Genomic DNA, 27,323 nt, shown 5'->3' on the forward strand with positions numbered 1-27,323 from the left:
TCAATAACCCACTGTTCAATTTTGTCCTCCAACTGTGGCCATCTCGCCTTGTTCCCTCGGAAACTCAGTTTGGTCTTCTTTACCTGGCGCAGGGCATCTTCTTGCTTCCTCCACTTCCGTACCATTGATTCATTAATGTTGAATTCTCTCGCAGCTGCTCTATTTCCATGTTGTACTGCGTGACTGATATCATTGAGTTTGAAATCCACTTCATAAGCATGTCTCTTAACAGGAGCCATTTTTGGGGCAGCGGGTATAGAAAATTAATGTATGGATGCACACACCTCCTGACTACGATGGCCGTAATGCTCAATCCAATCAGTGCAGCTTTGTAGCTTACCAAGGCCATGCTAAAACATGTTAACAGATTTTTGAGCGCCGTGTACCACATAAAATCAGGTCTAGGTCAGAAAGCACAACCATACATTAGGCGCACCGCATTATAAGGCGCACTGTCGATTTTTGAGAAAATGAAAGGATTTTAAGTGCGCCTTATGGTCCGAAAAATACGGTATTCATCTACAGTATGTCCCAAAAAAAGAAAACAAGAAAATCACTGCAGCTATTGGGATATTATGGCTGAGTGTTAATTTAAAATAGATATTTAGATATAGCATGCTGATTTAATGTATTCTCTTTGATGTTTTTACCTTTGTTGTGTAATGAATGCAGTAAGGAGGACTGGCTACTACTCCAGTGCCTATTCCACAGCAAGGTCCCCAGGTGAGCCATTTAGATTGGGGCTTTCTCTCTTGGCTTTATCAACTCGCCTGCGAATTCACATCTCTGTCTAGCTTCATAAACTTGCTGCCCTCCGCATTTAAGCTTAATCATTCAAGCACGCTTTTCTTCATTTATTGCGTGGGTTTTTTTTCCAGCTAATCCAGCTACACCATTTACTGGCTGCTTTACCTGGCATATTCAAGAAAATCATGGGGCTGATTTATGAGAACAAGGGTAAATGCAAGTAGTTGTTGACCTTAGAACCCAAACAGGTTTTATCTTTTCTTTTTCAAAAGCACACTGGTAGAATATAAAAATCTGCTTGTTACTGTCCAGTTTCCAGAAATCAGCCTCAGTATTCAAAATTGTATAAAATACTATCTATGGACAGGGAAAGTTTCTGAAAAGAAGGCAAGGCATTTGCCTGTCACCCACTAGAAACTTTCAATTACTGCAATCAATGACCAGTTCAATGGGCAGTCCTGTGACTCATTATTAAATGTTCATTTAGGAATACGTGAGTGTGTGCTTTCTTAGGCCCCGTACACACGAGAGGATTTATCCGCGGGAACGGTCCTCCGGACCGTTTCTGCAGATAAATCCTCTGGCGGATTTTGATCTGATGGTTGTACTAACCATCAGATCAAAATCCGCGCGGAATTCCCTCCGCGGTGACGTGTCGCGCCGTCGCCGCGACGCTGTAATATAAGTACTTCCACGCATGCGTCGAATCATTACGACGCATGCGAGGGAGGGAATCGGACGGATTGATCCGGTGAGTCTGTACAGACCACCGGATTAATCCGCTGGACTGGATTCCAGCGGATAGATTTCTTAGCATGCTAAGAAATTTTTATCCGCTGGAAATCCATCGGCCGGAAAAATATCCGCGGATAAATATCCGCTGGATCGTACACACCAGCGGATCTATCCGCTGAAACCGATCCGCGGATAAATTCCAGCGGATAGATCCTCTCGTGTGTACGGGGCCTTAGTGTGAGGAGCTGCCTTTTTATCTGCCTTTACAATTATATTACTGTATCTCTTTTAACTAAATTAATCAACTTACTTAATTCTCATTTAACGCATACATTTTTTATGTATTCTTGGAAGGACATTTTTTACTCTTTGTATACAGTATGTATTATGTGACCTTACGTACACTATATTACCAAAAGTATTGGACGCCTGCCTTTACATGCACATAAACTTTAATGGCATCCCAGGCTTAGTCCATAGGGTTCAATATTGAGTTTGCCCACCCTTTGCAGCTATAACAGCTTCAACTCTTCTGGGAAGGCTGTCCACAAGGTTTAGGAGTGCGGCTTGCAGTCTCTGCTCTAATTCACCCCAAAGGTGTTCTATCAGGTTGAAGTCAGAACTCTGTGCAGGCCAGTCAAGTTCCTCCACCCAAACTCGCTCATCCATGTCTTTATTGACTGTGTGCACTGGTGAACAGTCATGTTGGAACAAGAAGACACCAAACTGTCCAAAACAGGGCTCGACAAAATCTGGGCGCCAGGTTGCAATTGCGACAAGAAATTGTGACCTGGTGCCCGCGCTGGCCGGTAATTTAGGCCTCAATTACCGGCGGTCGCGGGCCCGGCACGATCGCGCGGAGGGGGAGGTGGGGGCCCACGGAGGCACAGGATCCTGTGTCTCCATGCGCCCCACCTCCCCCGCCGTGCGATCGCCGGTAATTGAGGCCGCGGCTTTGCGGCCTTGTGAAGTCCCAAGCTTTCTTCTGTGACCTGGCGCCATCTGGTGGTGGCCGTTGGCATTACAAGTAAAACCAGTTCTAATGTGTAATTTTTCACTGCCATCTCCTTCCCTCTAATTAGAACCCCCAAACATTATATATATATTTTTTATTCTAACACCCTAGAGAATAAAATGTCGATCGTTGCAATACTTTCTTTCACGCAGCGGTCTTACAAGCGCACTTTTTTTGGGGAAAAAATACACTTTTTTTAATTAAAAAATAAGACAACAGTAAAGTTATCCCAATTTTTTTTATATTGTGAAAGATAATGTTACGCCGAGTAAATTGATACCCTTGATATCAACGCTCATGGAATGCCGACAAACTTTTACCCTTTAAAATCTCCATAGGCGACGTTTAAAAAATTCTACAGGTTGCATGTTTTGAGTTACAGAGGAGGTCTAGAGCTAGAATTATTGCTCTCGCTCTAACGTGTGTGGTTTGAATACCGTTTACATATGCGGGCGCTACTCACGTATGTGTTCACTTCTGTGTGCGAGCTCGTTGGGACGGGGTGCGTCTTTTGGCTCCTAACTTTTTTAGCTGGCTCCTAGATTCCAAGCAAATTTGTCAAACCCTGGTCCAAAATGTCTTGGAATGCTTTTACCTTAAGAGTGCTCTGAAAATAAGGGCCCAAGTCCAACCCCTGAAAAATAACCCCACATCGTAATCCCCACTCCAAATGATTTGGACCAGTGCACAAAGCAAGGTCCATAAAGACATGGATGGACGGGTTTGGGTGGAGAAACTTGATTGGCCAGCATAGAGTCCTGACCTCAACCCAAAAAGGACACCTTTGAGATGAATTAGAGCTGAGACTGCGATCCAGGCCATCTCATCCACAACAATGCACTTTTGGAAGAATGGTCCAACATTCCCATAGACGCACTCCCAAACCTTGTGGACAGTCAGTGATGGGGGAGCGGGTTGGGCCACACTGTGGGTGTCAATAGATGCTCACAGTGTGGCTCAAAATTGAGCCCACAAGAGTGCACCCCTAGCAAGCGGCTTGCTGGGGAGGGGGGGTGTTTGACTGGGGGGAGGAGCCATGAACACCAGCAGAGGACCCCAGACGAGGAGGGTCAGGACTGCTCTGTGCAAAAACAGAATGATTTCCCCTCACTTCTTCTTCTGGTAACAACTATAACATTAAGGGTCCATGTACACTGGCTTAAGAAAATTACAGTGCTTTTGGCAGAATTTTGAGTATTTTTTGTACTAGCGTTTTGTAGCGTTTAGCAGCATTTAGGAGCCTCTAAACAACCTAATGTGCATGGACACATAGAATAACATTAGATGCTTCTACAGGCAAAGTGCTAAACTCCTCTAGAAGTGTTTTTTTTTACGCCAGTGTGCACGAACACTGAAGATTTCCAATCACTTTCTTGGTGACCATGAATCTACTTTGCAGGGACTCCTGACATTGGTGCTAATTGCTCCTTAATTATACAAAACTAAAAAAAGCTTTGACAATTTCTGAAATATATGAAACATTGGCAGCATTATACGTTTTCTTAGCATAGGAAGCACATAAAGTATACGTTTAATGCTCTACCTCTGAGGCCCTGTACACACGATCAGTCCAAACTGATGAAAACGGACTGAAGTTCAGTTTCATCAGTCCAAACCTACCATGTGTATGGCCCATCAGACTTTTGTCCTTCAGACCAAAGTTTTAAAACTTGCTTTAAAATCGGACTGATGACCGATCAGTCAAAACCGATGGTTAGTACGCAAAAGCATCGGTTCAAAACCCGCACATGCTCAGAATCAAGGCGACGCATGCTTGGAAGCATTGAACTTCATTTTTTTTTAGCACGTCGTTGTGTTTTACGTCACCGTGTTGGACTCGATCAGATTTTGAACTGATGGTGTGTAGGCACATCAGACCATCAGACCATCAGACTTCAGACTTTAGTCCGTTTTCATCAGTTTGGACTGATCGTGTGTACAAGGCCTTAGCAAATTATTAGCTTATTGTTGAAAATTGAACACTGCAGGGTCAGTTTAAATAAATATATTTGACAGCTTTTCCTTTCTATGGTACCAGAGCACCTAACCCCCACCATCATATTGTCCTGCTGATCTCATACATGTATTTATTCAATGTTGAGTGAATGATAGTTCATTTTCTTATTTAGGACCTGACAATTCTGGTCTCTTCTTAAACTTCAATCAGAGCTTCAAGTAGAACAGTCTTTATCTTAAAAAATGTGTTATATATACCCAAGGATATACAATAATAGATTGTGCTTTTGACACATATTCCAAAAAATGGTCCTTTGTGACTAGGGGTTGTATATACAATTTTAATAAAATCTATTTCAATTATTGAAATCAGTGGTGCAGCTCCTCTTGTATGGGATCATTTGGTATAATAAGTAGTATATCATGTTTAGTTCCTTAAAGCCAGAACACAGTAGTAGTGAAGTCCCTACAAGTGTTTTATTCTCGCTATAGATAATTATAACTGTCTTATGTCTCCTACTCTCCACTGGTTTAAGTTGTTTTCTTTTCCAATTTACACATCTTTCTCTTTCCTCTGGTCATTCACACTGGTCATTCACAGTCCGGCTACATCTATTATATATCTTCAGGCTCATCTTGTGTCCCTCTAGAGTACATGTAACGTTGGTCACTTAATACACACCTCAGTAAATGTCAAAAGAGATGGAAATATGCTTCTTTTTCCAAACAGTCTTCTTTGTACAAAATACTTTGTTATTGAGCTTCTTTTTTGAAAGCACATTAATCAGGGGAAATAAGGCAAAGAGAGAACAAGTTGCATGCATATACCACAAGGCTGGCTAGACATCTGGTAATCATAGTAATGATACCTGTTCACCGAAACTCACTCCGTGTTTTTTTTTTTCCAGTTTGTACAGTATTTTCTTCACCTGTACAATAATAGGAAATTAAATGACGATTCACGGTATTGGGAAAATGAACAATCCTGTTTAAAACCTAAAAGAGTTCTGTAACTAACGTAGATAACGTATGGCTTATACCACCAGTTAGTGCTTGGCTTGTTTCCCAGTAAAGGTTGATCATCTATTTTATCCTAAATAATCAAGTACTTTAAAACAGTATTTTTGTGTTTTAAAAAAAAAAAAGGAAAAAAGCCATGATGATGATCACGGTGCAATAACTGGTAGCAACCAGAGTTCACTTTCATCTGATTAACAGTCAAGGCAATGTAATATGACTGCTGGCTAAACTTTACATTATTAATGAAAACCAAATGTGTTTTAAAATAAACAGAGGAACAGGCTGATATTAAACTTTGTGTAGTCTTCTAAAATTTCAAGCTGTATGTTCCAATAAATATTGATTTAGGGCTGAATATCGCCATTGGCACATCAGTTATATGTGTAGCAAGCGTTGCTAAGTCTGAAAGTAACAGTGATGTATGCATTTATATGTTGTTTTTTTAATCCGGTCAAACACTTCTGGCAAACAACTTCCTTCCTGTCCCTGTCTTTGTTGTAAAGTTTTTGCATTCAAACTAGGGAGTATTGTATATCCGACTATTAAAAAAGGCTTTTACTTTTATTTTATAGTAAATGGAACACCAAGCAGCCAGTTATCCACTCCAAAATCCACCAAATCCTCCTGTTCATCTCCAACCAGTCCAGGAAGTTTCCGTGGCCTGAAGGTAAGGAGGAGGAAGTCTCTGATATTTGTAGTCTGTATTGACAACATAGTACAAGAAAAATAACATCCTGCTGCTGAACATATTGTAGGTTTGTATTACTCTATTGCCACATACACACGGTCGAAATTTCCGACAACAAATGTTCGATGTAAGCTTTTGGTTGGATATTCTGACCGTGTGTAGGCTCCATCGGACATTTGCTGTCAGAATTTCCGACAACAAATGTTTGAGAGCTGGTTCTCAATTTTTCCGACAACAAAAGTTCAAAACGCACAAAAATCCTACGCATGCTCGGAATTGATTCGACGCATGCTCGGGATCATTGAACTTCACTTTTCTCTGCTCGTCATAGTGTTGTATGTGACGCGTTCTTGACGTTCGGAATTTCTGACAACATTTGTGTGACCGTGTGTATGCAAGATATGTTTGTGCGAACAATCAGTCGGAAAAAATCCACGGTTTTGTTGTTGGAATGTCCGATCGTGTGTACACGGATAGTGTCAGATCTAGATCTTTACATAGATATCCGTTTAGGACTTTGTGCTATTACCTAATAGACATTATTTTTTTTAATAAGAGATCTAATAGACATTATTTGGTAAATGGGTTTAACCACTTCTAGACCTGCGCACGACGATGTACGTCCTATTTTTAAAGATTGATATCTCGGTAACGGCAGCAGCTGCTGCCACAACCGAGGTATCGATCTTTAGTGTGCGCGGTCTGGTACACGATAACGGCGGTCTCCGCGGCGCATTCGCCGCGAGATCGCCGTTATCGGTGGCGGGAGAGGGGCCCCCCCTCCCGCCGCTCTCCCGCGCCCTCCGCCGCTTACCGGAGCCGTCGGTAGCGGCGGAGGAGATCGGGACTGTTCGGCAGCTGAGCGGGGACGAGACTGAAGGAAAAATCTCCTTCGCTCGTCCCCATAGCTCTGCTGGGCGGAAGTGACGTCAAAACGTCAGTCCCACCCAGCCTCTTAAAGAGACAATTTTTTTTTTTGTCATTTGAAAAAATGACAGTTTCAAATTTATTTTTTTATTTTTTTGCATTTTAGTCTAATTATGAGATCTGAGGTCTTTTTGACCCCAGATCTCATATTTAAGAGGACCTGTCATGCTTTTTTCTATTACAAGGGATGTTTACATTCCTTATAATAGGAATAAAAGTGATCATTTTTTTTTTCAGTGTAAAAAGTAATAAAATAAATAAAAATAAATAAGAAAACAAAAAACATTTTTTTTAAAGCGCCCCGTCCCGACGAGCTCGCGTGCAGAAGCGAACGCATACGCGAGTAGCGCCCACATATGAAAACGGTGTTCAAATCACACAAGTGAGGTATCGCCGCGATCGTTGGAGCGAGAGCAATAATTCTAGCCCTAGGCCTACTCTGTAGCTCAAAAAATGCAATCTCTAGAATTTTTTAAACATCGCCTATCGAGATTTTTAAGGGTAAAAGTTTGACGCCATGCCACGAGCGGGCGCAATTTTTAAGCGTGACATGTTGGGTATCATTTTACTCGGTGTAACATTATCTTTCACAATATATAAAAAAATTGGGCCAAATTTATTGTTGTCTTATTTTTTAATTCAAAAAAGTGAATTTTTTCCAAAAAAAGTGCGCTTGTAAGACCGCTGCGCAAATACAGTGTGACAAAAAGTATTGGAATGACCACTATTTTATTCTCTAGGGTGTTAGAAAAAAATATATATAATGTTTGGGGGTTTTAAGTAATTTTCTAACAGAAAAAACAGTTTTAGTCTTGCAAACACCAAATCTGAAAAACACCTAAGGTCTGGAAGTGGTTAAGATAAGATATAAAAACAAAGAGCACAGAGGAATAAATCCCTTTATTTCCAAGGATTAAAATCAGGACAACAGTACAGTTACACAGGAAGAAAGGTTAACAGATTTCATGTCTACTGACACTTAAGCCATAACCAGGTTAGGTTAGGTTATGATTAAGCATCAGTAGATGTGAAACGTGTTAACCTTGCTACCTGTGTAACTGTGCTGTTGTTCTGTTTTTAACCCTGAAAAAAAAAAGATGGGGTTTTAACTATATTTTAAGGTGTCCGGTCATCTATCCTTATCTCTTGTACTATTCCTCGGCATGAACCAGACCTGCACCCTACACTGTGCCTGGGCACTAAGAGGGGGACCGACGCTTTTTCCTTCCCTGTTGCCGCCATGTTTAAATACCCATTTTTGGACTGAAGGTTACTCAAAGCCCCAAAACGGTGACTAGAATAAAATGAGAGTAGTTGCAATGTTTTATGCCACACACTAGGCACTAGTTTATCCAACCCATATATTTAAAAAACAAACAAAAAAAACCACTAAATTTAATTTTAATGCACACAAACAGAATATAATACCCATTCTTTGTAAAACATAAAATAAAAGGTTGTTTTGGTTAAATAGATACCAAATATGTCAAGCTTGAAAATTGTGTGTGCCTGCAAAATGGCAAAAAGCTACAATGCCCAAAATTGTCCATAGGCGATGCTTTTTTTAACAACTTTACAACTCATTACAACTTAACTTAAGCCCTGTGCACACGCTCGGTTTTCTCTGCGGTAAAAAAGTCCGCTGAGAAAACCGAGGGGAAAGCCGAGAAGCTGGCAAGAAAACTGCCATGGAGCTTTGGCCTGAAATCGTGTGTATGCTCCGTCGGCACTGCTTCGCAGTGTTTCCCATAGGAAAGTTGTAGATCTGGCTGAAAAAAAAAAAACACGACGGGAAAATAGAGACGGGAAATCCTGATGGGAAAACTGCGAGGAAGCATACACACGTCTGGTTTTCCCTGGCCAAAAGCTCTCTTGGCAGTTTTCCTAGCAGAAAACTGGTCGTGTGTCTACAGGGCTTTTGAATTTTTCCTCTTAGACCCCTTTCACACGGGGCTGATCAGCAATGATCCGCCCCGTGAACCCACGCTTGCTCAGCGGGGATCGCTCCGTCGATCCCCTCTGAGCCGGCGGATGACAGGGCGGTCCCGCACACTTGTGAATAAGTGATGGTGAAGCGCTGTGAACAATTAATTATACCAGGGGACTAAGAACAAAACCCATAGGCTGGGTAAGTAGGCCCTGATAAAAGGGTAAATTAAGTGGTTAAATAAAGTGAATACTAAAAGAAAAAAGGGGGTGAATACAACAACCTGAAATTATGTACTAAGTGACACAGGTGTAACAGGCTGTATATAGCAACTACACAGTAATATAGGTTAATACATAAAAAATGAGAGAAACAATAGCTCACACAAGCTAAGATAGCTATGCTGTACATTCTGAAATGTATAACGAACACAGCATAGCACAACACACGTGTATCTAGAGTCTATTAAAGTGGTGATACCGAAACCCAAAAAATGTAAAAAGTGTCCAGTGTTTATAAATAAGCAAGCAGACTTCGGTTTGCACACCTCTTGTGGTACTAGATGCTCACCTCAGAGCCATAGCACGAACAGCTCATAGTACCATAGATGTCTCCTCAAAGGTGCAGCCACACTGGTTAAGGCTGAGAGTGAGGGGGGGGGGGGGGGGGGGGGTTTGGTCCTCATCAAGTGTTCATATAAACATGTAAGCAGAAATATAAGGGATAATAGCATAATCCTGTGGAAGAAGTTTGAAATTGATATATCACGTATGCACGCACTCACATTGAGGCCATGGATAGTGGATCTCCACGAACACAGAGTTCGTATCCTGATCTTGTATGCTGGAGGGTCACTAAGTAGTATGGCAGCACTCACTTCCTCTATATCTTCCACCTCTCTTGACTTGTGGTGTCAGCAAAAACTCAGGGAGTGTGGGATGGAAGAGAAAAGAGGGGGGCCCATAGTGCAGTATCTTGGTAAAATGTATTCTCAATAAAGTAACAAACGTAAAAAACTCACATTTAAAATAGTGGCAGCAGCAAAACCCCTATGAGCAGCGAGCTTGTTACACCGCCATCGTTCTGTGTCGGCTCTGATACTCCTATTCCCGACGCGTGTTCGTCACATCACATGACTTCTTCAGGCTTCATGGCTTGGAGGCTTTTAGTTTGGATTCATTTTTTTGGATTTTTTATTCATTTATTTATTTAAGTTTTTCCTGTGATCTTCAATCAACTGCCAACTGGGCGACAGGCTGGATCCCAGATCCTTGTATTCTTCCCAGTTTCGGCCATCGAGCATGTGCCGACCATAGCTGCACGCTGGGTCGTCCACAACATACCCGTCGCTCTGGCCGGTGAGCTATACGCTCCAGGGCTTGCATAAGGACCGGTCTACAGGGCTGAATCGCAGTAGCCTGGCCGACAGTCATCTTCGTTACCATGCGGAAGATGCACTGTCCAGGATGCTTCCAGCATAAACCCATAGGAAGGGTAAGTAGCTACTACCTTGCTTTAGCAAGAAGACAGGGCTGGGCATCCTTGGAGAGGTGAGTAAAGGGCCTTATCCCCCTTCTCCCCTCCCCCCACTCCTCCTCCTAGGCTCTCTGAGCTAGCTGCTGGGCAGGGGTTCCTCTGGGGAGCTTCACTTGGGGAACCATAAGTCACTAAATCAGTGTTTAAGCTGCATAAGTGATTCTGTTTACCTGTGTCCTGCTCCATGCTGTCGGCGGCCATGTTTGGTGTATCCATGCTGTATTTCTTTACTTGCACGATGTATAAAGCCGCATAAGAGATTCTGTTTTTCTGTGTGTCTTGTTCCATGCTGTCAGCGGCCATGCTTGGCGTGTTCACGCTGTATTTCTTTACTTGCACAATGTATAAAGCCACATAAGAGATTCTGCTTCCTGTGTGTCTTGCTCCATGCTGTCGACGCCCAGGTTGGTGTCCATGCTGTATTTCTTTTCTGGCGATTTCTGCTGAGGTGTACTGACTGCTGCATTACTCTGCTGCACAGTGGTTTTCTGCCCTGTTGCCCTTTAGTGTCAATCCGACTTGTAGGCAACTTGTACCCATTGATTTCAATGGAAGTCGCCTCAGAAGTCGGATCACTGTCTTAACTGAAGCAATAATACAGAAAGATAACATACATTTCTCAGGCAAACCCCTCCCTCCCACAGAGCTGATTGTTTTTTGATTGGCCACTGGAAAGCCTCCTGTCCTGGAGGCGACTTGAAGTTGCCTTGTACTGTCCTGGAGGTGACTTGAAGTTGCCTTGTAAGTTGCCTGATGATTCATACTCAAGTCGTGTCCAAGTTGCTTCCCAAAGTCGTGCTGGAAGTCGTGTTGCCCCTGTGTGAACCGTTGGAACTGTTTTCTGAGAATAGCCCTATTTATCACTGAAATATAATGAATACAAACATAAGAAATCTTTGGCCTCATTCCTACGGCCACTAATATTATTGCAGATTTGTTTGCTAGGAGAAAAGTTCCTGCATAATGATCAGTAAAATGCTTGCATATTGATACATTTATACGTGTAAAGACGCATATGCATACATAACTTGTTTTTATGATAATTAATTTTTCCCCTTTGTTTAGACTTAGTTTATGCGCTTACAAACGCATAAACATGCATTTATACATATACATGCATATTCTTAGATTTTTGGATTCTGTGTTACAGATCTGAAAGCAGCTCATGTTTACACACCTGTGTGAATGGCTCAATTGAAAACAGTGCAGCTGCATTCAGATTCAGAATTCCAGGCAAACTACTGTATACAGAGATGGAATACATTAATGGGAGTTCTTTCATCTGTTAAAGTATTTGTATTTCTGCCAACAATGTCCTTAGATTACTACAACTATGCCACATTGCACAGTCCTGTCGGGCAGGGTGGGAGTCCTGATTTTTCTCTATTGCAGTTTAGTAACACTTACCGTACTTGTCCCTCCCCACCCTGTGACTGGACATCGGCAGAAGAAGCAGCAAACTTATGAACCTTGGTCGCTGTTACTCTACTCTCCTCTTCCTTTTAGAATGTGTTTTGCACTTAAAAACAACTGACTTGTGCTGCTTCTTTCTCTTCCACTCTGAGCTCTGCTGTACAGGGACTGCAAAAGACAGATACCAAGTGAAATATATTTACTTACACTGTTTGTATTCAAAAAATATATTTAACTAGTTAAGGACCAGAAGGATTTTCCCCCTTAAAGCGGTGTTTCACCCTGCAGAACAACTTTTTAGCATAAAATTAGGCATAGTAGCGCGAGCTACAGTATGCCTATCTTAATTTTTTTATCCCCGTACTCACTGTGTAATCATACATAGAAGATTCCGACTGCCCGCGGGGAATGGGCGTTCCTTTCAAGAGGGAGGGTGATTGACGGCCGGCTCTGGCACGTCACGCTCCCCGAAGACAGCCGGAGTAGGTCTCGGCTCTTCACGGCGCCTGCGCACAGACTATGCGCAGGCGCCGTGAAGAGCCAAGCCTATTTCGGCTATTTCCGGAGAAGCGTGACGCGCCAGAGCCGGCCGTCAATCACCTTCCGTCTGGATTGGAACGCCCATTCCCCGTGGGCAGTCGGAATCTTCTATGTTCGATTACACAGTGAGTACGGGGATAAAAAAATTAAGACAGGCATCCTGTAGCTCGCGCTACTATGCCTAATGTTATGCTAGAAGAAAAAAACATTTTTTTATTTTTTTTTATAGGGTGAACCCCCGCTTTAATGACCACGCCACTTTTTGCAATACGGCACTGTGTCGCTTTAAATAACATTTGCACAGTCGTGCAAAGCTGTACCCAAACAAAATTGGCGTCCTTTTTTCCCCACAAATAGAGTTTTCTTTTGATGGTATTTGCTCACCTCTGCAGTTTTCATTTTTTGCACAATAAACAAAAAAAGAGAGGCCATTTTGAAAAAAAAACAATACTTTTTGCGTCCCCCCCTCCACACCCCCCAATAAAAATGTAAAAAAAAATATTTCTTCATCAGTATAGGCCGATATATATTCTTCCACATATTTTTTTGTAAAAAAAAAATCACAATAGGCGTATATTGGTTAGTTTGAGCAAAAGTTATCGTGTCTACAAACTATGGGATAGATTTAGGGACTTTTTAAAATTGTTTTTACTAGTAATGGCGGCGATCTGCGATTATTAACGGGACTGCGACATTGCGGCGGACAAATCTGACCCCCAAATGACATTTTTTGGGACCAGTGACATAATTACGTTGATCAGTGCTATACAAATGCATTGATCAATGTAAAAATGACACTGGCAGGGAAGGGGTTAACACTAGGGGACAATTAAGGGGTTAAGTGTGTTACCTAGGTGTGCTCTAACTGTAGGGGGTTGGGCTGCCTGGGACATGACAGAGATCACAGGGAACAGTAGATCTCTGTCATGTCATCTGTCAGAATGGGGATCCACCATGCCCACAACGAGCCAATTTACAATGATGCTGATTTGCCCAGGAGAGCAAACCTGCCGCAGTACAACTGATTTATTGATCATTCATTGGTGTCTTTTAGGGGTGCATTGAATTCAGCTTTAATGTTTTGTTGTTTTTTTCATTAAATTAGCCTCTAGGACAGACCTGGGCAAACTACGGCCCGCGGGCCGTATACGGCCCGGCGGACCTTTTAATCCGGCCCCCGGGCAGTGTTGCCAATAGGGTTGTCCCGATACCGAGTATTAGCGGGAGTACTCGTACTCCCGCTAATACCCCCGATACTAAAATAGAATACTCCCCCCCCCCCCCGCCGCCGCCGCCGAAACCGCAGCCGCTGCCACGTTAATCACCGCGGCGGGGAACATTACAGACAGCGGTCGTTTGAACAGCTGTTTTCCCCGCCGTGCATAGACACTCCCCCTTGGACGGATCTGTCCAATCGCGAGCAAGGGGGAGTCACATAGACACTCCCCCTTGCTCGCGATTGGACAGATCCGTCCAAGGGGGAGTGTCTATGCGCAGCGGGGAAAACAGCTGTTCAAATGAACGCTGTCTGTAATGTTCCCCGCCGCGGTGATAACAGTAGGTACGGGGGACAATGGCTGCTGTACGGGGGACAATGGCTGCTGTACGGGGGACAATGGCTGCTGTACGGGGGACAATGGCTGCTGTACGGGGGACAATGGCTGCTGTACTGGGGACATGGCTGCTGTACTGGGGACATGGCTGCTGTACTGGGGACATGGCTGCTGTACTGGGGACATGGCTGCTATACGGGGGACATGGCTGCTATACGGGGGACATGGCTGCTATACGGGGGACATGGCTGCTATACGGGAGACATGGCTGTTATACGGGGGACATGGCTGCATTTGGGGACACATTTAAAAAAAAGTATCGGTATTCGGTATCGGCGAGTACATAAAAAAAAGTATCGGTACTTGTACTCAGTCCTAAAAAAGTGGTATCGGGACAACCCTAGTTGCCAACCGTACGTAGAATTACGGACAGTACGTAAATAAAAGGTACTTTTACCCTGTTCGTAAAAGTCCGTAATAAGGGAAATGTGCCCGTAAAAAGATCCAAATGTGAGCCGCAGCGCAGGCAGCGTCTAGTCCTCCTACATTATGCATAGCCTCGCCCTCTCTGACCGCCCAGCCCACCACCACCCGCCGCGCAGCCAATTATCAAAGCGCATTTTCGCGCTAACAACACTGCTGCCAGCCTATTCAAAAGAGCAGCGCGGGGAAACTGAGGAACATCGTAGAATGTGTGGACTCTGTGGAGAGCGGCACCGGCGGGACAGCACACAGCAGCAGATGTAGTGGACACACTGCAGACGCACCCCCACTGTGACGGAGTGGACTGAGTGAAGGCAGACGGAGACCAACCAGTGCGCCTGCCTGCCTGCTCTGCCCGCCCGACTGACTGACTGTAGCAGTCGGCCAGCCGCCATGCTGGTGCCCGGACCTGGAGTGGACCCTGGTCTCCACTATCTTCGTTGGAGTAGGACTCCTCGCGACGCCTGCTGCCTGCCCTCAGTGCCACTGCCCTGGCCTTGTCTGGTGAGTCCTCCTCAGTCCAGCAGCAGAGTGTGAAGTGCTATCCTACCTAGACATCATCAGTATGCTGTGTCCTCCTCCTGTGCCCCTTTCACCTCTCCACAGGTCAGATCTGTGGAGAGGTGAAAGGGGCACAGGAGGAAGACACAGCATACTGATGATGTGAAGAAGTGATATGATAATTTGCAGCCTCTGTGCCATGTCCCCAGCCTCTGTCCCCCTTCTGTGCCATGTCCCCAGCGTCTGTCCCCCTCCTGTGCCATGTCCCCAGCATCTGTCCCCCTCCTGTGCCATGTCCCCAGCGTCTGTCCCCCTCCTGTGTCATGTCCCCAGCCTCTGTCCCCCTCCTGTGTCATGTCCCCAGCCTCTGTCCCCCCTCCTGTGTCATGTCCCCAGCCTCTGTCCCCCTCCTGTATCATGTCCCCAGCCTCTGTCCCCCTCCTGTGTCATGTCCCCAGCCTCTGTCCCCCTCCTGTGTCATGTCCCCAGCCTCTGTCCCCCTCCTGTGTCATGTCCCCAGGCTCTGTCCCCCTCCTGTGTCATGTCCCCAGGCTCTGTCCCCCTCCTGTGTCATGTCCCCAGCCTCTGTCCCCCTCCTGTGTCATGTCCCCAGCCTCTGTCCCCCTCCTGTGTCATGTCCCCAGCCTCTGGCCCCCTCCTGTGTCATGTCCCCAGCCTCTGTCCCCCTCCTGTGTCATGTCCCCAGCCTCTGTCCCCCTCCTGTGTCATGTCCCCAGCCTCTGTCCCCCTCCTGTGCCATGTCCCCAGCCTCTGTCCCCCTCCTGTGCCATGTCCCCCTCCTGTGCCATGTCCCCAGCCTCTGTCCCCCTCCTGTGCCATGTCTCCAGCCTCTGTCCCCCTCCTGTGCCATGTCTATAACAAGTACTCGTACCAGTTGTCCAACAATGATATTTACTGCTTTTTATAAAGAAATACAATTGATTTTATGCAGTATTGAGTTTAGCCTTTTGACCCGGCACTCCAAAATATTTTTAGTTTCTCATGTGGCCCCATCGAAAAAATAATTGCCCACCCCTGCTCTAGGAGGTGTTAGCCATAATTTGCCAATATTAATACATTATGACATATCGGTCAAAGGGGCCCCCCACTGCTGTACTGTTAGTACTTGGGCTCTTCCATCTTTTCCCAGTCTTCCTGCCAGGTTCAGCAGCAGCTTGAATAGCTAGGCCGCAATGACATCACTTCCATGCATGTGCACGGGAGTCACATAATCATGGCACAGAGCAATGCTCTAAATGTACCCTGAGCTACACATGCTCATCTCTTTGTACATTACCACTGACATGCCAGAAGAATCAGTGATCACTAGGGTGTTGTTCTGTCATAAAAACCGTATCTGTCTTTTTTTTTATTATTATATTTGTTTTTGTCGCCCACATAGGTGTCTAGATCTCTGGCAGTATAGTAGCAATTTAACTGCACACAACTGCCATTATCACTCATGTTCTGATAGTATACAGTATGTAAACATTCCCACTGCTAAAACTGTTACTTAGTTCTCAGCATCTTCTTGGCAATGACTTGCTTAAACCAGCACTTCTCAAGATAGTGGTATTAAACCCCAACACATTTAATTGTAATACCGTATATTGCAGCTTACCAATTATTTTTTTGATGGCTCTATTTGGTTTCTTTTTTTCCCCCTTGATTCTCACCTGGTGATACAGCCTTTAAAGCGGGGGTTCGCCCTGTAAAAAAAAAAAAAAAAGTTTTTTTTTATTAGACAATTAAATTCGGCATCGTAGCGCGAGCTACGGTATGCCGGTCTTACATTTTTTATGCCCGTACTCACTGCGGTATCGTTGATTGAAGAATCCGGGGAATGGGCGTTCCTCTGGTGAGAGAAGGTGATTGACGGCCGGCCCTGGCACGTCACGCTTCTCCGGAAATAGCCGAAATAGGCTTGGCTATTCACGGCGCCTGCGCATAGCCTGTGCGCAGGCGCTGTGAATAGCCGAGACCTACTCCGGCTGTCTTCGGGGAGCGTGACGTGCCAGAGCCGGCCGTCAATCATCCTCCCTCTCCATAGGCACGCCCATTCCCCGCGGGAGTCGGATTCTTCAATCAACAATAGCACAGTGAGTACGGGGTTTAAAAATTTAAGACCGGCATACCGTAGCTCGCGCTACGATGCCGAAAGTAATGGAATAATGGGGTGAAGGAGGGTGAACTACCGCTTTAAAAAAGCAGGTTTCTGTCTGTCTATGGCCAGCTTTTTTGTTAACGTCTGGTGTCAGCAAAATGTGAACTCATCAGACTACATACACACTGCCGCTCTCTTGTTCTAAATGCTGCCTGCATACACTGTACAAATCAGAGGTCAATGCTGCCACTGTTCACATGTGACCACTTATCCCCTATATGTGAAGAAAGCCTTCGACCCTGGATGTTGACAGGGTCTGTGGAATTCTGGCCGCAGCTAATGAACCAGTTTGTATTTAGCCATAGCACACAGTGTTGCTGTGTCCAGAGGCAGTATTTAGCTGCCTCTGAACACAACAAACTGTTGGCCCGGCCAGCTGTGTAAGTGTAGCCTAAAGGTGGAGGGTAATGAAGACATTGGTGGCAGTAGCAACTGTTAATGAATAGCTTTCCTGTGGAAAATAAAAACTGCTATTACAGTTATGGCTGATGAAATCATTGATGCAGACATTTCCAGTCCACTCTATCATCAAATTTGGCCTTTAGTGTTAGTTCTGAGAACCAATACTAACTGCCATATATGTGTAACAACGCCGCCGTTATTTACAATTAAAACGGGTGCAGCTGCATCTTGTCCTGGCAGCTGCGCTCCGTTCTGGGCACCGTGAGCGTCACTTCCGGTGCGCGGCATTTGCGTTCCACTCTGGAATGCGGAAGTGCAACCGCGTTAGTCGCGGCTTCTCCCCCTCCTACCCGGCGCTCTATTTGAACGCCCAGGACAGACAGCTAGGCGTTCCTCTATTTTGTTAGGATGCCAGCTGTCATCTGCGAATCCGCAGCCACCACCACAACCGGCACTCCTCTACAGGCCATCCCTCCACAGCCAGCACCCTGCTACAGGCCATCCCTGATCTGGACCACCAGAACCTCCAGTCAGCCACCACCTGAACTGCAATTACACAGCCTGGCTAACCTGCCTAGTAGTCCTTGAATGCCTAAGAACTGTGCTATCATTACCAAGTAATGTGGAAACCTCACATGCCTCCTCAGTAGTTTCCACATGCCTGTGATCTGTGCTTGTCTTGCCTTGTATTTCTGGAAGTCTTTCATGCCTGCTGACTAGTACTCACATACCTCTGATCTGTGCTATTCATACCAAGTGTTTCAGGAAACCTTTCATGCACGCTCATATCCTTTACTAGACTTGTGACGCTTATGAAGGAATAAGTGTCAATCACTCCTCTGAGGCTGATGACTGAACCCTAACTCTCTACACTGATTGAGAGTGAAACCTGGGTTCAAACCTGAGAAGCCTCCGCAGTTGTGATCCACACATTTAGAACCCAGTTAGGCGTGTCGTGACAATATGCTGATACATTAGGACACACACAGAGGTGTGTGGTACAAGTGTCCATAACAACCCTATGCTGTGGTCTAGGGACTGTTCCCCCTTAAAGTGTAATTAAAGGCAAAACCTTTAGTAAGGGAGGTTATAAACCCCTGAAAGTTTTGTTTCTTCCATCTGTGTCTAGTTGCCAAAACAGGAAGTGAGAGGAAATACCTCCAAATTGGGGGTATCCCAGGGGTTTCACCAGGGTCACCAGAGCTAGTGTCCCTATTGGAAGATTGCCCACTCCATTACTGTTCTGGTGTCTATTTTTTTATTTATTTTTTACTGTCACTTTTAAAGTGGTTGTAAACTCTCCACTACAACTTCAGCTCATTCAAATCTATATATAAAAGGCAGCTGATCGCTGCCTGTGAAAGTTTACTCACTCTTTCTGTTGCCTTAGAAACCGTCCTGCAATCCTTGGTAACGTCAGCCACGCTTGCGCATTCCTTAGATTTTTTAACGGCACGCTATGTGTGCCGTTCACTATCCTCTGCATGCCATTCACTTTCATTGCAAACGGCACAGAGAAAGAAGCCTTGCGATGCTGTGATCTCATCCTCTCCTTCCTGGTTCTCCCTCTTGTGACTGTATAAGACGTCACACAGGGGGAGTGAACCAGAGCAGCACAGAGAGGGATTTGCTGTTGTTGATGGCTTAGCTTGGTTGACGTAGTAACGGCAATAGAGATAGAGGCTTGGTTTAGTCTTGGAAAGGAAAACAAAGTAAGGGCGGAAATGACGTCAACAAAAGTTTCATCGATCAGTAGTAACGATGGCGCGGCCGGAATAAACAAAATTTAAAAATTTGGTGGTATTTTAAAACCTCGTTTTTGTCAGATTTAAATGTGTATGGCTTACCAATACATTGCAGGATTATAATATAAATAAACAGGAAAAACAGACAGGGTTTACTTCCTCTTTAATGATAATGCTAAACAGGTGTAGCATTACCCCTGAAGGAGTCTCTGGATAGATAGGTCAGCTATCCTTCGCCTCAACCTTCTCAAGGGCCTCAGCCCTTCTGACACCTTCTGAATGAACATACATATAATATCACATGAAATCACTAAAAGCAATACTCAGTAGTGCTATATCAAAGAAAACAGGTACCAAACCAGCTAGTAAAGATGAATTGAATATATTGTCACCCAATTTGGTAACTAGGCAAGCATAACATTTATTAACAGTGGAAATAATACAATTTACTGTATTTCAAAAAATTACAGTGGCTGCAGGTTTTTTTTTTTTTTACAATAGTGGAGTTACCCTTTAAAGGGTCACTAAAGGAAAACATTTTTTTAGCTAAATAGCTTCCTTTACCTTACTGCAGTCCTGGTTTCATGTCCTCATTGTTCGTTTTTGCTCTGATGTTGCTGTAATTCCTCTCTGTTCTGGACACTTCCTGGTTGTCTGTTTCCTGATCACCACAGTACTGGGAGATTTCTCACTGTGGTGACTAATCAAGGAGGTGTGATTACCGTGGGGCAGATCCACAAAAGAATTACGCCGGCGTATCTATTGATACGCCGCGTAATTTTAAATTTCCCGCGTTGTATATTTGTTTTGTATCTACAAAACAAGATACGACTGCATCTCGGATCGATCCAACAGGCGTACGTCTTAGTACGCCGTCGGATCGTAGATGCATTTTTTCCGCCGCCCGCTAGGTGGAGTTTCCGTCGAATTCCGTGTCGAGTATGCAAATTAGCTAGTTACGGCGATCCACGAATGTACGTCCGTCCGGCGCATTTTTTTACGTCGTTTGCGTTCGGCTTTTTCCGGCGTATAGTTACCCCTGCTATTATGAGGCGTACTCAATGTTAAGTATGGCTGTCGTTCCTGCGTCAAATTTTGAATTTTTTACGTCGTTTGCGTAAGTCATTCACGAATAGGGATTTGCGTAGAATGATGTCACCGTCGTAAGCATTGGCTTGTTCCGGTTTAATTTCGAGCATGCACACTGGGATACCCCCACGGACGGCGCATGCGCCGTTCCAAAAAAACTTTGTTTACGTCGGGTCACGACGTATTTACATAAAACACTCCCCTATCACATCCATTTAAATTCTGCGCCCTTACGCCGCCAAAGATACACTACGCCGCCGTAACTTACGGCGCAAATTCTTTGAGGATTCGAAAAAAAAAAAGTTACGGCGGCGTAGTGTATCTTAGATATGCTACGCCCGGCGTATATATGTGCCAATGTACGTGGATCTGCCCCTGTGTATCTAAAACTCCTCAGCACCAATACAGTTTCGTTTTGCAAAACCTTCACTGCCCTCTATTGGCTCTCTGGCTCCGTACATCAGAGAACCAGGAAACAACAGCAAAAACGAAACTAAACTGTAGGTACATTATATGATTGTTTTTTTATCTATTTTTAATCATTTTTAAAAGGAATCAGTTAACTATTATGTCTCTATACCCTGTAAACAGTCATTTCAGCAAAAACATTTTTTTTCCTTTAGTGACCCTTTAAGTCAGTGGTTCTCAACCTGGGGGTCAGGACCCCCTCGGGGGTCAAATGGTGATTTGCCAGGGGTCACCAAATCCCAGGCTGTTCTTTAAGCCCACGCCGCATTCCCAGCGTTTTTGTGGCCTCCCAACAGGGCTGTTCCTGGAGCCCGCAGGCACCCACTCAGCCTCTTTGCAGCTGCCCATTAAGTTCACGGCATGGATGTGGGGCGGAGACTAGAGGTCAGCTGACTGGTGAGAAATGTGAAGTGGGAGAGGCTGGAGGCTCCATCTCATGATTTTGGCATAAGGATCACTCCTGCGAGACACAATGAACCCGGAGACACAGTGAGTAACACTGCCTGTGATTATAGTTGCCATTAAAAATCCCCACTAAAGTTCTCAGATCAGCAGATGACCTTGATCAAGAGTACCTAATTTGGCTGATCAGAACTCCCTCCAGCATGGCTACACTTCCCATTCCATCCACCCCCCCCCCCCCCAACAAGGAGTAAGAGATGGAAAAACAAGAGAATACATGGAAGGGAGAGGAAAAGAGGGGGAGTAACAAAGAAAAAGGGAGAGAAAGAATATAAGAGAGAACAAGAAAGATGGCTAGAGAGAGATCGGGAAAAAAAAGTGGTACAGTACATCCTAAATTGTGGAGTGGAAGGGGTTAGGGGAGCAAATTACTTGCCACGCTACAACATTTTTTTCTGTTAGGGGTCCCCGCAACTTCGGAAATTTTATAAAGGGGTCACAGCCCTAGGAAGGTTGAGAACCACTGCTTTAAGTAAAAATGTACTCATTATTTCATGAAATAGCTAAAACCACCTAAAGAGTTTTCTGAACAAACTGAAAAATAACCATAATGCAACACTTTTATAAGGCATTGAATTTAACAATATATTACATTTTGTCTTATTCCAATGTATGAATTGCTAAGTGGTATTTACAGTCTAAACCCTTAATTTCTTCCCACACATAAAATTCAGATTGATTCTTAGACAGCTTGATTTTGTGCAGTAACAAAAGAGCCAACTTCCAGGGGCACAGAGGGTCACATGCAAATGGTGGTCACGTCGTCCTGCATCTGCTCTCATCCGCTGAGTTTTTACAGCTACATTTACTAGGACTGTTTGTTCTGGAAAGGTCGATTATTTAGTTAATCATACTGCAGTTACACAGTGTTACATTCAGTTTAATAATTCCTCCACATTCTGTGCAGAGAACTATTACATTAAATATAATAGCGTTATGAGCAGAAGACCAGTATGTTCTACTATTCTTAGCTGCTTTCCAATCAGTACCAGTTATGGGCAGATCACAATTTACTCCCTGTCGGTGTCTTGTCACATTCGGCTCCCCAGCAGAAGACCAGTATGTTTCTACTATTCTTAGCTGCTTTCCAATCAGTACCAGTTATGGGCAGATCACAAATTACTCCCTGCCAGTGTCTTGTCACATTCGGCTCCCCAGCAGAAGACCAGTATGTTTCTACTATTCTTAGCTGCTTTCCAATCAGTACCAGTTATGGGCAGATCACAAATTACTCCCTTCCGGTGTCTTGTCACATTCGGCTCCCTATCACAGAATGCTCCGGAAGTGACGTTTAACAGCCGCCATCTTGCTACACCCCACACTCCTGCACAGTAATGATATAGTGAGAAGGGGGCAAGCGGACATCTTGTTACACCCATCAGAGTTTTAGATTTCACAGTTATTTTCAACACAAAACGGAGCTTATATGCTTAAAGCGGGAGTTCACCCAAAAATCAACTTTCTGCAGTTAGATCCAGCATACTGCTGACATCTGCAGTATGCTGGTCTTTTTTATCTTATTTTGGTACTTATCGTTATAGCAATATTTTTTCTATGGCTCCGAGCGGGGAATCCTGCGGGGAATGGGCGTTCCCGAAGGCAAGCAAGTTGATTGACGGCCTTCGATAGCGCGTCACGGCTTCCGAAAACAGCCGAGATGACACTTGGCTGTTTACGGCGCCTGCGCCTGCCGTGTAGAGCTGACTGCGCAGGCGCCGTAAATTGCCGAGCGTCACTCATGTATCTTCGGAAGCCGTTACGTGCTATCGAAGGCTGTCAATCAACTTGCTTGTCTTGAAGGGAACAAAACTGCCATTTTTTAGATTGGTCGGGAAAACCGCTTATGTGTATGCTCCATAGCAGTTTTCCCGACGAGAAAACTGCCCGCCAAAAAATTCGAACTTGCTCTATTTTTTCTCATCGTGTTTCCCGTCAGTCTTTTTCTCGTCGCGAAAACCGCTCATGTGTATGCTCTTCCAAAGGAAAAAATGGGCATGCTCAGAATCAAGTATGAGACGGGAGCGCACGTTCTGGTAAAACTAGTGTTCATAATGGAGATAGCACATTCGTCACGCTGTAACGGACTGAAAAGCACAAGGCTGAAAAGCGTAAATCGTCTCTCACCAAACTTTTACTAACACGAGGAACAGCAAAAGCAGCCAAAAGGGTGGCGCCATTTGAATGGAACGTCCCCTTTATAGTGCCGTCGTACATGTTGGACGTCACTGCGCTTTGGTCGAGTGATTTTTTGACTGAACGTGTGTATGCAAGGCAGGCTTGAGAGGAATCACATCGGGAAAAACGTTGGGTTTTGGCATGTCAGGAAAACCAGTCTTGTGTACAGGGCATAAGTCTGTAAGATGCAAATGTGTGATGATGGGACATATAGGGAGTCATATTACCAATGTCAGCATGACACATCCAACAACTATTTGGAACAGGTGGGTAAAAGTGATAGAGGACAGCTGGGCATCCTTCAACTATTTATCTTTTAAAGTGGACTAATAATCTTTCTCCTGTTGATTAGATAACAGACTATGAAGAGAAAATTATGCTTTGCAATTACCACAATTGCAGTAAAACTGCTTCTGTGGGATTAACCCACTTGGGATACTCTGCAGAGGATGTTTTATTACATACTGTTTATAATACATGCTTGTTACTACCCAAAATCCCCAATTATCATGTCTACATCATCAATGAATTCCTACTGTATTACATTGTGTTCCCTTGTAAATATGACTAATCATCTAGTCATATTTAATGTAAGCCTTGTGGTCAGACACGTCCGCTTAATCATCACAATGAACTTGACAGGATGCAGATGTGGTTATTATATTCCAAAATCGGAATCATGAAAGTTATTCAAAATTATAGAAAATCTTCCAAGTACAAAACAGTTTGTATATTAATTACTGTTTGCTTGGTTTCCTGATGTCCAGCATAATTCAAATAACAGATGTTTGCCATGCATATACATTTTATCTTCTTGTTTGTTCTTACACTTGCTGTAAACTCCTAGCAATGTGGGCTTCTTCTGCTATTCAAAGTATGCCCAGACTTTTAAATGTAAACAATGTAAACATTATGAAGGAGCTAGTTACACAGTGTTAACTATAAAAACATGGAGCAGTATAATAACAAGGGTTTGGTTCTTTTCTTTTTAGATGTCACCTCACTCTGGATCCATCTCTAATGTGAACGGTCTTCCTGATGTGAACAGTCCTGAAGGTAGGTTTGTTGGGGAAGTAGAGCGTGAAGAGCATTCTAATGTTGTGAACTCCTAATGGCCAATTCCAATGTGGTTATCTATGGTTTACCCTACAGCCAAAGTAAAGGTAACCATACATACTAGAAAGTTGTCAAGGGTACAATCAAGATTTTTTTTTTCTTTTATGTAGCACTACCCCCGAAGGAGCTGCTGGTTTGTTTTGGGTGGCATGTTACCTCTATTTCCTCACTGTCTAGGGTATCAAATGAGAGTTGAGAAAAAGTTCACACTTTAGACTTCTTTTCTTTGCTTTATTTGCTGAACTTGGTAAAATAATTAAAGAAGTAGTTGAAGAGGTGGAAGGGTAACAGGTAATCGGTTCAGGTGCACACTTCTGTCCGGAAACACTCCTGCTTCCAGCAACACAGCTTTCATTGCCAATCTAGCCAGAGTGGGTATTGTGCACTCGGATAGGCCTCTCTCACTAGCCTAGCATCCAGGATGGCGCACGAAAATTAGTAAAGTCTCTGCCACAGACCTTCCCACAGATGGAGGTATGTTCGGTCCAAAATCCTCTCAACACAGGTTTCAGCACCCGGATCTCTCCCGATTAACTTCTTGCAAACTTAAAAATGACAGGCGACCATCATTCAGCCTTTCAGTAATGGTGCATCCTTCGATGAAGTTCAAGGCCTCTCCTGAGATACCAACCTCGTGCTCGGTGCTCTCCAGGATAGGTTCTTCATCGAGTGGCTTCCTCCCTCCAGAACGGACAGCAAGGACCACTCTGCAATTGTACACCCAGTCTGACTGCCAGGCCTACTTAGTAGATCACAACCCCGGACCAACATGGTCCCGGAGCCAGGAACACATAAACACGCACCCCCGGCCAGGAGGGCCACTCACGGAGGGTGGTGGGACTATAGACCAGCGATCGACGACCCCAGTCCAATGGCGTCTGTCCCTTAAGTACTCCTCCCCAGCATGCACAGCGGGACGATCAATCCCCACTGATTGGCTGTCGAAGGGGAACACCCAAAACACCTTGACCTGACTACTGCCACCCTTGGCCTGGGGTGGTAACGACACCCCAGACAACAATAGTGGTCACTCACAGTACAGCCATGACTGGAACAGAGGCACAAAATTTGGAAAAAATCATACGGCCTGAGTCAACTAACTCTCAGACTACCCTCTAAATTTAAAGCCGCCACATTTAAATCAAGTTTTATTGAAGAAATAAAACGCAAAACAAAAAGCCATACAAATAAAGTAATACCAAGACAGCCTCACAAATACATCAAGCCTGCACATAACACTACATGTGTCATTGAATAAGCACAATAATAGAAATGTATACCTCTGCCATATAAAAGTCGGTACAGTATCCGCCAACATTCATGGAAGCATCCCCCACCTTTGGTATCTGCTGTATATCATACATATATCATACATACATTCACTAGTCAAAAAGATCAAGCCTAGCCAAAGAGTAATCTGTCTATTACCAATTCCAACAAACTGAGGCCTGGAGTATCCAGCCAGGGACCCCATAATTTGTCAAATTTACAGGGACAACACCTATGTTGATAGATATACTTCTCTAGCCTAAAGCTCGGTTTCTCTGCAAGAACCAGCAAGAAAACTGCTGACAGAGCTTTCTTGCCGAGTAAATCTGGGCAGAATCTCAACGAGAAAAATAGAGATCCTGCTCTCGTTAAGATTGTTGTTGGCCTGTTTCCCGACGAGAAACCCGAGAGGGTGTATACTTGCCTATCGCCGTGGAAACCCGCGTATGCTCGAAATGACTTTGACACATGCACGGTAGCTTCCACAGCATAGGTAGGGTGAAGCAAGTTGGCGGCAATGGCATCGAATGTGATGAGCGCATGCTCGTCGTACGCGATGACGTCACCGCATTCTTGCCTTTCAAGAGAACCGCGGTTCTTTTGAAAGGTCTGTGTGTACACTCGGGCGGCAAGAGATTATTTTTTTCCTGACGAGATTCTTGCCCATGTGTACGAGGCCTTAGGTTTTCCCCATGCATTGGATCCATTCTTTGTGCAAAGGAGAGTCAGTAGACATCTAGTACCTGAGTGTCACCTTCCGGGCTTAAAAACGAGATCTGGCTACCACTTCTCTCTTCGTAGCCGGTAGATGAAAGTCATCAAAAATGCCCAAGAGACATGGTTTAGGGTCAAGTGGTATGGAGGTCCGAATCACAGTTGCAATTTGGGGCACCTCCAGGTTAAGTGAATCAGGTCCCAATGGTTTCTTGAATACTTGCCACATATAGGGGAGTCTAGAATGCCCATTGCATGTAATCTGGCTGGGGTGAAATGAGCCCTCATGAGCAATATAGTTGCATAAGCCTCTGCTTTACATTAAGGGAACATTGGGACACTGCATGTAGAGCTTCTTCCCATTGATCATCTACAAATAGGCCAAGATCTCTCTCCCATCTCTCGCTCACCTTCAAGGGAGATTGAGTTAAGAAATAGGTTAGTAATATTGCATAACATCTGGAAATGTAACCTTTGGTAGAGACAGTTTCAGCTATCATCCTAAAAACTGGTGCTGGAGATTGCTGACACTCCACTGCTAGGCCCTGCTATAGCATGTTGGATATAATTAAAGAGCATGGACCTAGGTAGAAACCCATTCTGAAAAATATGGTGAAGGTGAGTTATTCTCCACTGACGCCATCTTGGAGCTTGTATTTTGGTCAATTTAGGGTAGTG

The 27,323-nt window shown here is 44.4% G+C and overlaps 1 protein-coding gene across 5 annotated transcripts in view; it reads left to right on the top strand.

The window, feature by feature from the left end:
• The window catches only part of DCLK2 (doublecortin like kinase 2), a 162,507-nt gene that overhangs the window by 84,702 nt on the left and 50,482 nt on the right, over positions 1-27,323 (top strand). For 4 of the 5 annotated variants that reach the window (XR_005744612.1, XR_005744618.1, XM_040331885.1 and 1 more), the window contains exons 5-7: positions 673-723; positions 6,046-6,140; positions 24,539-24,602. Coding sequence is in view for 3 of the 5 variants with exons in the window: in XM_040331885.1 (XP_040187819.1) it covers positions 673-723; positions 6,046-6,140; positions 24,539-24,602 (210 nt within the window). In the remaining 2 variants the exon portion in view is untranslated. The remainder of the gene's footprint in view (positions 1-672; positions 724-6,045; positions 6,141-24,538; positions 24,603-27,323) is intronic. The other variant, XM_040331886.1, reaches the window with a different exon arrangement.

Source organism: Rana temporaria, chromosome 1, assembly GCF_905171775.1.
Source record: "Rana temporaria chromosome 1, aRanTem1.1, whole genome shotgun sequence".
Classification (NCBI taxonomy): domain Eukaryota; kingdom Metazoa; phylum Chordata; class Amphibia; order Anura; family Ranidae; genus Rana; species Rana temporaria.